We start from the raw sequence: 12,684 nt of genomic DNA, 5'->3' as shown, positions 1-12,684 counted from the left end.
AGGAAAGCAAATAAAAGATCGAAAGTTGCACCTGTGATGGCAAGGTAAGATTCTTTCATTGTGTAGCCGACGCGGTGGCTCAGTTGTTACAGCGCTCGGCTGCTGACTTGAAACATGCGGGTTTGATCCCGGTCGTGGCGGTCGAATTTTGATAGAGGCGAAATGCTAGAGGCCCGTGTACTGTGTTATGTCAGTGCACATGAAAGAACCCCAGGTGGTCGAAATTTCCGGAGCCCTTCACTACGGTGTCCCTCGTAGCCTGAGTCGCTTTCGGACGATAAACCCCCATAAAACCGAACTTTCATTGTGTCTATGTGGAAGATTTTTCTTTTGTTATTAGCGCTAAGGAAATAGGGACAACGTAACAAATAGGAAGATGCCGGTTCATAGAAGGTTAATGGCGATTATCCGTGACGTATAATCTGAAGCTAGGGCAGCTTACAGGTTCATTACTGCAGTAGCTTATAGCCCCGCTTGCAGGTGACTGATTAGTTTTATAATAATTGGCACCAACGATATTTCTTGATATCTTTAGCGTGGTTCAATAATGCTGAATAGAATTAACGGAGTGACAGTTATTTACTACGACATAAATGCTACTAGCTCCGAGTGTCTCCTACCGTAATCACTGATAACGGCCACTTTGTTGCGTTATTCACAGAAGGGACTGAATTTAATGCGCTCCACGAATGCTCTGTTTAGGCAGTGGTCAGCCAGGATATGCAAACTGTCCTTATTACGGGCAGATTTCCTGAGAGGGTACACTACTCAAGGTGAAATATCAAATGTGAAAAAGCAATCTTTGAAACCCAATCGATGTCACAGAAGGAAACTGCGAAGAATAGATAAGCTGTATACATTCTAGCACTGCGGTTAACCCAACAGCGAATCTAAAGGCTCGCACTTGGCTAAACTTTGCTCTCAGCCGTCGCTCAGCGGCGTTTGGCTGTCGCTGCTGCCCATTCTCGCGAAGCTCGAATGAAGGCATGCTCATGTCGAGCCGCCTCGGGCACGTACTCTCCTCCAAGTGTGGCTTCAAGAAGGAGCGTGCCACGATGAGCCCCATGGCGAAATGGAGCAAGCCGGAGAGGAGGAACAGCGCCAGCTGCGTGGGGGAGCGCAGCCCGAGAAACCACGACGGTTCGGCGGCGGCGGCGGCGGCGCCGTCCTCGAGGTGAGCCTGGATCTGACTGGCCGGGGGCATCGACTGGCCGGGTGGGCCTTCCACTTCGTTCCTGCAACATTCGCCACGGCAACTACCCTGTGTACGGCTGTGCACGAAGAAATAAATGGCCGGAACTTTTTTCCCCTCATTTCTTGGATGCAATGGATTAGGTTTAACGCTCTACTGTGTAACAGTTACATTGGCGTAAATTTGATGGCGGCACGCGTAACTGAATTTAAAAAAAACCTGAGGAACAGTTAACGCACCTTAGGAGTGGAATGCGGTAGAATTTCAGATCCCCATTGTTGCTATCTTGGTGTTACTGTGTCACTGTCTGTGTCCTGGTTTTCAAATTACTGCGAAGAAAATGGGCATTCTTCGCTAGCCAAAGACAAGAACTGGTGCTAAACGAAATTTTCCGCTATTTTTTCTTGTTTCTCTTCTCTTTCTTGCTTTTATGCCTTCTGTTTCTTCCCTGTCTTCTTTCTTCAGTAGACAGGTTGTGATGGCGTCACCAGATTACGCGACCTCTCTCTGCCAGTCCATAATTTAACTCCCTTAATTTCCACCTACCACGGTGGGCTGGTTGCCAACTGCCCCCGGGGGGGTAGGCAGGTTGTGACGACGTCACAAGGTCACCTGACCTGTCTCAACCAATCAGCGAATTTTGTGGCACACGCCGCAGTTTTTGCGAAATGTGGACTCTAATGCTACTGCATTAATATTGGGTTGTAGGTTTTAACGACCTGGTCCGCGAAGTACAACCAAGGAAAAGACTCAGAAGAAAAAGACAAAGCATGCATATTGTAATCCAAACAGATAGGAGTAAAAAGGAAATAAGCTGTCATGTACTACACGTCCTCTTATAACAGGGAGCCCGCTAGAGGGCAGTTTACTCCCTTTTTACCCTCATATAGGCGTATTTGTGTTTAGAGTGTGAGCTAGCTGGCTCTCTGCTTAATGCCCGAATGATTGCTTCGAAGAGATTTCCAGCAACAGTCGTGGGAAGATAGCGTAAGTTAAGAACATAACAATTATCGTAGATATGGAGCATCAGCCTTCGAGCTTGACAAATGACTCCGCTGTGGCCCTCCCCAGTAATTGCAACATGGGGGGCAGGTGATCAGAAGGGCTAGATTTCGAGCTCGCACTATCGTTAGCCCCCGCCTGTCTTTTTGATGTCCGAGTATTAACCCACAATAGGTGCGAAGTTAATCGCAGCAGCACTTACCTTTTTTTGTACCTGAAAGTCACCATGTTAAAGCGAATGTCCGCTCTGAAAAGCAAAAAGTGCAAAAATAACTATTATTTCCTCACGCAATTCTTCTATGAACAAAGCTGGCTTATTTATGCCTCGTAAAAAGCTGCGCACGGGTCGCATTCAGTTCTCAGCTCCAATACAGCCTGACAGTTATGCGAAGACGACGGTTGGCAACGCTTTGCCAGGCCCGCTTCCTCGACTTGCCAGAAACAATTAACTCTGTCCTTCGAATAAAATGGTACGCTGTTCAAAGTTGCAAAGCCAAAAATTCATTCCTAAAAGGCAAAGTCTCAATCACGCAGCACGTGGGGCCCTGACGTGGATCATGGTCGCCATAAAGGTTGCTCAACGTATCTCACTTGTAAGCCAGCAGATAGGCATACTTTGTGTGCGGAACTCGAGGGTATAGCGATCCAACCATTTTACTGCCCTCGGCTGCGAGTCAACTCACGAATTTTGCTACATCTGAGGCACAGGCAGGAGCGGTGTGGTCACAGGCGGCATGAGGGGCGCCTTAGCTTCTTTTCTTTCCCCTATCCCCTCCTCTTCCCTACACTGTAAAGGTGAATACGCCTCTATGGAAGCAAAGAGGAAGTAAGCGGTCCTCTATCGCACTTCCTTTTGCTCTAGAAGGCAGCTCACCCCCTGTTAACTCCTTTCTGCGTAGAGTGCACTGCCCGTGGGAGGGAAAAGTCGTCCAATGCGGCTCACTTAGTGAGATGAGCTTGATGCCATATACAGCAGTAGAGTATTGACGTATAAGCAATATACTTCTACTTCGCAGGAATGGCGTTATGCCCATGTATTCTCAGCGCGGTTTCCAATTTCCAAAGGCCCTACACAACGCCTCCCGTGGAATGCGACCCAATGGAAACAATATTGCTGTCGTCCCTTAATGCAAGCATGACTGTTTTATTTCATGGTTTCGGAATTTAAATTCGAACCACTGTAAATTTCTTAAGCTGCATGCAAATTAACTTGACCATCTATGGCGTAAAATTAGCTTTTAACGCTTTGTAGGGCGGCAAAGAGAATTACTTAATAGGATAACTTTCGTAAGGGTTAATGCAAAAACATCTCCTGTGCTTGAAACGAAGCGCGCAAAATTCCAAAAGTCGGTGGCACGGACGGATGCTTAGAATATTTTGCCTGAGAGGTTTCCCTCACAAAATGCCTGCTGTTATCATTAACAGAGCTCGACAGTGGACCTAGGCTTGGGCATGTCCAATGTTTGACGCAGTTCCTTTAGAGCGTGCAAAAAACGACCAGCAATCTTTAACATGTATAGATCATGACATTTGAGTTCTCTTACAAACTCTACCACTACTTTAAAACATACTTTGCGCCCATTCTCGTTGGCTTATAACTTGATTGTATGATATACAACAAATAATGAGGTCGTTGCGACGCGAAGGACGTTTCTTCGCTTTCCACTCGTTGTCGTAGTAGTTCTGACACCCCACGAGTTCGTACAAATATCTGAGCAAGCCACTATCACTCTTGGTCAAAGATGCTATTGAAACATGGCGCTTACTTTCTCGTGACCCTGTAGGATTGTTCTTCGTTGCGCTCTTCTGTTTGGTAATCACTCATGTTGCATGGCCCTGTGTAGTGGCAGACAGAAAATATGCAAAATGAAGCGTTTGCGCTGCTCAAGATGAATGCATGTAGTGGCTTTTCCTTTCCCTCGTACACGCCAGTCATTAGAGCAAATGCGTGTTACTGGTTTATTGGGGTTTAACGTCCCAAAGCAACTCAGGCTATGAGAGACGCCGTAGTGGAGGGCTCCGGAAATTTCGACCACCTGGGGTTGTTTAACGTGCACTGACATCGCACAGTACGCGAGCCTCTAGAATTTCTCCTCCAAAGAAATTCAGCCGCTGCGGCCGGGATCGAACCCGCGTCTTCCGGGTCAGCAGCCGAGCGCCGTAACCACTGAGCCACCGCGCGGGGCAAATGCATCTTATGGACTGTGTACAGGGTGTCGCGCCTACATTGAGCCAAGTTATAGAACTACACCAGTGCACTGCAAAAGGGAGTAAGTAAAATATCTTATTCACCCCGTCATAAAGCAACTCCGTGTATTTTTTTTATATCCTATCCGATTAGGTGGTTAGGCAAGATTAATTAACTTCTCAAGTCTTCATCTCAGAGCCAAACTTTCCACTGCGATGCCATGAAGTGACCCAAAAAACGTCAAAATCAGCAGTTTTTTCCTTGCTATCTGTTACGGAGATTTTTTTTTTTTCCACGCTGAAATAAACAAAAATAAGCAAACCGATATATCAAAAAGATTTACATGACCAACCGCTCACGCTGTACGATGCAAGTCCTCTCGAACGACTATGTCAACGGTTCCAAGCCTACCTGCTATACAGTCCTTGACAGGGCCATGACCATGACGCAGGCGCTGACAAAGAAACTATGCCAGCGCCTGCGTCTGCCAGCGTCCATGTCGCTTATCTACGGCATCACCGATACACGATGCCCAGAACACCGCTTATAGGTATTGCAAACCGCCACACCCGCTGCTCTCCAGGAATGCATTCTGGAGGAGTTTCCGTTTTCTGTTCACGAGATTTTCCTGCAACAGCACGTTATATCTTGAATGCATGCAAGAATGACGCACAATGACGGGGAAATATAGTTGCAAAAAAAGTTGTTCCAGCCCATACATAAACAGATTGTATTACTTATTATGCCTACAGGTCTCATAACGCTGGTTTTTTAGTGATAGTCGCCATGTAGAGAGTATGTGGAAGACAGTCGAAAGCTTGGTGCCACCATCGAACAAAAAACAAAAGGAGAAGAACCCAAGTTGTACGAATCAGGAAGTCTCTGTTTACATTCTATATAACTCCTAACATTATCTTGTGCTTAGCCTTATCAGCTCGTTCACATATCGAGTTTTCTGCACTTCTAAAGGCAAAAGAACCAGTGCGCTTTTTTAGTAAGCTAACCCAAAGTATTTCATCTTATTTGTACTCAATATTTGGACTCTTTCCGCATCCGATGCACCTGCAACAAATCACTATCCGCGTGCACATATCTAACCCAATGAGCTTCAAACAGGTGATAGCATTAATCGACCGCTTCACGTCGTCACAGGCGCTGGTAGGCAAATGCTCACTGATTTTCTTCCTTCTTCGTGGGTGTGTTTTGACCTGACGTCCACTAACCCCGCGTTTCAGAACCCCGCTGTCGTCTATTCTTCACTGTCCTTAGTTTTTATGGTTGTGGTTTATGGGGTTTAACGTCCCAAAGCGACTCAGGCTATTGCGAACGCCGTAGACGAGCGCCCGAATAATTACGGCCACCTGGCGGGGCTCTTTAAGCACTGACATCGCCCGGTACAGAGTCGATCACACTTGTCTAGAGCGCTCGAGCGGTGTGCTGGGGAGGAAATGAAGTTAATTCTTATCACAGCTGCTTTGCTGCGGGTAAGACGCTGGTGCCTGAGTGGTGCACAAGTTTATTAGGCTTTTCTCCAGCGCAAGCATTATCAGTGAAAGTCAATTTCGCTTTATTTCCACCGGACGGTACCGCTCGAGCGCTCTAGACAAGTGTGATCGACTGTGTTCACAGGTCTCTAGCCTTTAGTCTCCACCGAAATGCGGCTGCCGAGGCCCGGGATCGAATCCGCATCTTTCGGGTCAGCAGTCGAGCACCATAACCAAAAAGCCTACGCGGCGGGTTTTCTCCTTATTTTTGGTTGCTCTAAAACAGCGAGATCTGTGTTAACCAACTTGCCCCAATCCGCCGCAATGTTGCATTATATAGACCTAAACTATATGACTGCCATGTCATGCGTATCGAAAAATAATCGCTTCCTACTCGTGACGACAGCGAATAAGCTAGCGCCACGTCTCAGCAGGTGGGAGGTGTGGGAGCTACATATGAGCCATGGCCTCCCAGATCGGGCTTCAAAGAATGGTTTGCTAAACTTGCCTGAATATTGCCGAGTGGTCTAATCTTGAATATTGGATGCGTGAGCAGTAAGAACAGCTCCACGCGGACGGAACACTCAACCCTACATGCCGCGCGGACCGTTAGCGTTGGTATGTTGTGCTTCGTCCGATTGGGCACTGCTTTTGAAACAGCAGCCGTAAGGAGAATTACAGCGTGCCTTATTCGAAGTTCGCGCCAGTTCCTCGAATTTGACAGCACATTCGATTCGTTTCGGATAATTTTGAGTGAGCGCTATTCGATTCGTTCAGCGAATCGAATAGGACGTTAATCGAATCGCTATTCGAAAATTTCAAATATTCGCCCGCCCCTACACCGTACTTTTCTTTGTTGTGGTCTGAAACAAGGCTAACCGTGGTTGGCAGTCAATGGTGCACGGAGTCTTCATTACGTGTACGCCTTAGGCAGTTCCAGGCTGCGCTTGCAGCACAGACACTTCTTATACTGTTCCCCCTTTTAAAATCTTCAACACGTAATTCAGATGTCGTGCGTACTAAACGAGACACCGAAGAGGTAAACTGGGTAGGCGTACCTGTCAGTGCGTACGGCAGCAAATGTTTGACAGGCGGAAAAAAAAGAATATATACGCCGGATCCAAAGAGGTTGTCTGTGCCCCTTTCACGGGTAGCTTTTTTTTTCTTCGACCAGGCAGCAGGCTAATGTTTTATTACTTATTCTCCGAAGCACCAAGATTAAGTAAAGATCTCCTTCAAGTGATGTACCCTGCTCGGGAGGAGTCATACAGTGTATACATTCGGGACAGTTGTTGATGTAATCGCACAATTCAACAATAAAATCAAATGAGGAAATATTCGTGCGCCAAGTTCGACCTCTTACTATGCCGTGCAAGCGAATCGCCCTTGCACGCCTGTTGTGTGTCCTTAAGTACGGGCTCCAGGTCACTGAGCATCAGGCTTCGCGCCAAAGGAACGCCACGGACGAGCAAAAGCCCCTCGGCCCTTACCTGTGCCGGACGCGCTGTCTGAGGCGGCTCCTTTGGCGCTCATTCCCAGCGTGTCCGTCAGGTAGACAACCGGGTGAAGACGCCCATGGCGATTTCACCGCCGACAGCTTGCAACGGGCGCCGACTGGGCACCTGCCTCGCCGGGCTTCTTCCTCTTCCCACCGCGAATGGGCTGGCGCTGTCCCGGCTTCAACGGGCCCCTTGAGCAGCTCCGTAACGCGGTTCTATTTAGGCGTAAACCTTACAGAAAAAGCATTTTGACAAGCTTCAGCAGCCGGGCATACATACACTGTAGCAAGCTTGTTTACATTAAATTTCGCTGTTCATTGCGTCCCAAGACAATCCATCTCGACGCGTGGGCCACACTTCCGTAGCCACTGCACGTTCATGTATTAGCTACATCGCGACAGTAAAACTATTCTGCTCGTGTCTGTTCTCTTCCAAAACAAAACAAAAAAAAACGGAGACATAGTGTTGCGAACGGCTTCCAAAATTTTTTAAACGGAACAGCGGACACCTCGTGGGCACCCTACAACATCTATTCCGCGTTATCAGCTGGAAACATAAAACCGTCCATATGGTTTCATATGAGGCCACGCTCTTGAGAAGCATATTTCATTTAACTTAAGATGAGCAATCTTTCAGCAATAATCAGCATCGAACAAATTATTTGCATGCATTGTCTTCCTTTTTCTCTTCATTAGATTTCCTCGCGGTGATTCTTGCAAAGTCTCAGTCGGAAGAACTACCTGCCACCATTTATTTTCTTGAGAATATGAAATAGAAGCCCCTGGAACTTGGAAACGGTGAAGTGGTATACGAAGACGGTACCAGGCGCATTTGTGCGCGGCTGTCGAAGCTTCAGTCTTGGTAAGGGGGAGCAATCGCTGCCGTAACATTGCCTTTGCTAATGAATTTAAGGTTTTCTTATTTCTTTTACAGAAAGCCTTGAAATGTACCGACTTACAGGGGGAAAAGAAAACTGCTTCGAAAGTATTTCCGCGCCTGAAAACGGTGAGGGTTCACCTCCAGGGCGTATACATTCGAGGGAATTCGCTTCGAGCAGATTCCTTTTCTGCCACACATTTCCATCCTTTATGACAGCCAGAGGGACAGTTGTATCAACTCAAGACGTAACATAAGCTGCGGCTGGTTCTCCAATGCGACCAGGTGTTCATTTTCTCCAGCTCCTCTCCGCGCGACCCCATCTGCAGCCTTCTGAGACCCCTGGTGCGCGTGGGGTTAAAAAAGCTCGCCACTCGTAAGAATGCTGCTTCGGAATCCCATGAGCAAACGCACTCACGCCATGCTGGCAAAAGAAAAAAAAAGACAAGACTTGAGAGAGCATTTCCATCGCCATCCAAGCAGAAGCGTCGGCGCATTCAGACGCCAGGAATGAGAGGAACGTCGGCGGCCGGGGATTCTCCTTGAATTACGCCTAGTTTGTGGCGCTGAACAAGGCATGCAAGACTTATCGTGTCATCGGGCGCGTGTAGCCACCGACAGCAGTCCAGGCACGTATAACGGCGGCCGCGCGGCCGTATCATTTCCATGACCCGCCTGGCACACATGCGCGTGCCCCTCGCCACCCCCTCCTGCGCCAACGCAGTTCTTTTCTCTTGGCCGTTTTTCTAACGCGCGACTTCTCTAAATAGCGGCGTCGCCGGATTCCGCGCCGCTCCGGGAACAACGCCGCCCTGTGCGCCGACTCAACGGCGCGGCACCGAAAATGTCACTCGTGTACAAGCGCCGCAAACAGAGGGTGGCTTCCGAATGTCGTCAAGATTGTCCGCGACAGGAACGGAAGTGCTCGGGCGTGCTGCACGTCGCTCCTCCGCCGCCGGGGCCATCCATAAAGGGCGCCCCCCTCCCCCACATCAGTATGCGGCGGCGTGCGCGCGACGGGCGCTGCCGCTTGCTGCTGCTGCTGTGCTGTAGTAGCATGGTCGCGCGACATCTCCAGCCGTGTTCGGCCAATCTTTCTCGGCTTTTCACGGTTATGCTTGCTCGCGGGGACGACGCCGCCGCGCGATCCCTCCGGCGGGAAGGCTCCGTTGTCAGGAAGAGGCCCACTTAGGGGCACCGTGCGCAGCCTCGCTTCTACCGAAGCGGCGCTCGCTGCCCTCCGAGGCCGCGTGCTGGGCAGTTTGGAAGGCGATCACGCCGTAATCAATCGCGAGCGCGCTTCGCTCGTCACAGCAGCCGGCATGCCGTCACTCGTCTCGGAAGGAAGCGTCCCAGGCAATTTGCGAAGGCGTACTCAAGGCGAAGCATTGGCATTCTGTAGATGTTTAAAAGTTGACGGCAAAATGAAGACAGAAACTACGAGATACAGCTTTTTTTTTTTTCGCCTCCGCATGGTGGTTAGCTTGCTTTACGTGTTTTTTTGTTTAATTTTAAAACGGGGAAAACAGAATGGACTGCAATTGTTTCTCCAAAGCATTCTTCCCGGGCTCCTTACCTCCGCAATCTGGCAGTTTGATATAGTGCGAAGTTAAGTTCACACCCAGCAATTCTGGACAAAAGTTTTTCCGAGTAACTATATCAGCTATCGAAAAGATCGAGACAGGCACGGAGGAGGCGTATTTATACTGGTGGACGTCTTAGTTAGTTCTCGTAAGATGGAAATTGATGTTGGGACATGTGAGGCAGTATGGGCTCAAATTAGACTTTTAAATGGTAAATTACTATCAGTTTGCTCGTTTTACAGGCCACCTGGAAATCAGCTTGAACCCATCAGCGACCTAACTGATATGATTGAAACTGTTAAAACTGACTGTTTAGTTGTTGGAGGTGACTTTAACATTCCTGAATTAGACTGGAGCTCAGGATGTCTTCCGTCTAGAGCCAATTCCGCAGTAGGCAAAGAATTGTTAAATCTGTGCAATTCATTCAGCTTATCCCAATTAGTGCTGCAGCCAACCCGTGGCAACAATGTTTTGGATTTATTATTCACTAACCAACCATCGGCAGCTTGTTCTACCCTTGTAGTGCCCGGTATCAGTGATCACAGTTGTGTTTTAGCGGAAATGAACTTTCAGTATGTTAAACTTGAAGACTGTGGCAATCGGCGCATTTACAGTTACCGAAAGGCAAATTTCCCCGAGATAGCCTGGGCACTTGAATCCTATGTCGATGTGTACGAAACATTGTCTGATTCACTCAGCGTTGATGAGCTGTGGCGCACACTGACAGCCAAACTTTTTGATTTGCGTGAGCAGCATGTGCCGTCATGGGTGATGACGAAACGTCGCAGCAAAAGCAAGCCATGGTTCACAAAAGCGCTGCGCAGAGTCGTTGAAAAGAGGCAACAACTATATGCGCGCTTCAAAAGAAATCCGTCGGAAGATAACATGGATCAGTTAAAAAAGATTACAAAGGATATGAATGCTTCGGTCAAAGAGGCTAAATTTACCTACTTTCAGTCTTTCGACATGCGTATCCAGGATCGCCCTAAAGAATTTTGGCAGTACATAAAAAAAAACAGAAAGGATGAATTGTCTATCCCGCCACTCGATCACAACGGAAGTATCGTTCATGATAATCTGGAGAAAGCCAAGTGCTTTAACACGTTTTTCAGTTCAGTTTTTTCTGCTGAGGACAGCAATAGCCCTGCCGATTTTCGCCTTGCCTTGAACTGTACGGAACCCATGGAGAACATTGAATTTGATCAGCGAGGAATTGTGTCGCTCTTAGAACGCTTAAAAGATAACAGTGCCACCGGTCCGGACGGCTTACCCACGATCCTGCTCTCTTCTTGCGCTTTTGCGTTGTCAAGGTACCTTCAAATTCTTTTCACAAAGTCATTACAGGAAGGCTCCTTGCCTGATGAATGGAGGCTTGCTAATGTTGTACCTATACATAAATCGGGACCTAGGAATGTTGTTTCAAATTATCGACCAGTGTCCTTGACCAGTGTATTATGCAAAGTTTTAGAGCATGTGTTTTATACTAGTATTATGAATCATCTTAGTATACATTCATTATTAAATACTAATCAACATGGCTTTCGCAGTGGTTACTCGTGTGTCACCCAGCTTACCGAATTTGTACACGACCTGTCAAGTGCTTTAGATAAGGGATATTCTGTTGACTGTATTTTTCTAGATTTTAAGAAGGCCTTTGACGTTGTATCACATTCCTTATTAATACAAAAATTATACTGGTACAACATAAATGAGAACGTTATTAGGTGGATAAAGGAATATTTGAGCGTTAGGCGTCAATGTGTTGTTGTCAACGGGAAACAATCACATGAGGTGGCTGTAACATCAGGGGTGCCTCAGGGATCCGTCTTGGGCCCATTGCTGTTCATAATTTACATGAATGACATCTTTTCAGGTATTTCTTCATACATGCGTCTTTTTGCGGACGATTGTGTATTGTATAGAATTATTAACGATCAAAGTGACTGCGATGCATTACAACAGGATTTGTGTAAAGTGGCCCAGTGGTGTGAGAACTGGAGAATGCATATTAACTTACAAAAATCTGTACATATGTGTTTCACTAAAAAGAAGGTTCCCCATATTTTCACTTATAACATAAATAATAGCAGACTGCTTTCAGTGTTGGAATTTAAATATCTTGGTGTATATTTAACAAGTTCAATGTCTTGGCATCGTCACGTGCATTTCGTTACTGCCAAAGCCTGCCGTGTTTTAGGTTTCCTGCGACGTAACGCTAAACTTTTCCCTTTAAAGACTAAAGAACTGCTGTATAATACAAACGTTAGAAGCATACTTGAGTATGCTTGCACAGTCTGGGATCCGAAAACCTTGCTTGACGTTCAAAAGCTAGAAAGAGTTCAGAATTTGGCCGTTCGTTTTGTTTTCAATAACTATGGGCGATATTTTAGTGTAACGAGCGCGAAAAAATCTTTGGGTTGGGACTCACTTCAAAAACGTAGGAAAGTACTGCGTTTAAAATTATTTCATAATATATTTCATTCTAGAACTGGAATAGACAGAACCAAATATATAGCCAACCCTGATTACGTGTCTTTACGTAGAGATCATTCACTTAAAGTTAAAGAATACAGGTGCCGGACTGACCTTTTTAAAATGTCTTTTTTCCCCAAAACGGTTTCGGAATGGAACAAGCTGCCTGAGGAAGTAGTGTCCATATTATCAAATGATTCATTTTCTTCCATGCTGTGACATTTTTTTGTGTATAATAATTCCGTGTTCTTTCTATCTCATTGTTATCTTTTTTTTTTGTAACCACCTGCACGCGGTGGCATTTGTGTACTTTTTCTTCTACCCCCCCACTGTAATGCCAGCCAATGGCGCTGTGGGTATGATGATAAATAAATAAATAGATAAATAA

General features: G+C 46.8%; 1 protein-coding gene across 1 annotated transcript in view; it reads right to left on the bottom strand.

Annotated features, from left to right (window-relative positions):
• LOC149350516 (uncharacterized) overlaps positions 1-7,399 on the bottom strand; it is a 112,370-nt gene extending 104,971 nt beyond the window's left edge. The window contains exons 1-4 of the mRNA XM_089575545.1: positions 7,357-7,399; positions 3,961-4,030; positions 2,397-2,441; positions 905-1,235 (exon numbers count right to left, since the gene is read on the bottom strand). Coding sequence (XP_089431671.1) covers positions 905-1,235; positions 2,397-2,441; positions 3,961-4,030; positions 7,357-7,399 — 489 coding nt within the window. The remainder of the gene's footprint in view (positions 1-904; positions 1,236-2,396; positions 2,442-3,960; positions 4,031-7,356) is intronic.
• Between the last annotated feature and the right edge of the window lie 5,285 nt (positions 7,400-12,684).

The sequence above is a fragment of the Amblyomma mixtum genome, chromosome 3 (genome assembly GCF_055824585.1).
Source record: "Amblyomma mixtum isolate Tamu chromosome 3, ASM5582458v1, whole genome shotgun sequence".
Classification (NCBI taxonomy): domain Eukaryota; kingdom Metazoa; phylum Arthropoda; class Arachnida; order Ixodida; family Ixodidae; genus Amblyomma; species Amblyomma mixtum.
Note: the sequence above shows the minus strand (reverse complement) of the source record. Positions and strands in the feature narration are given on the sequence as shown.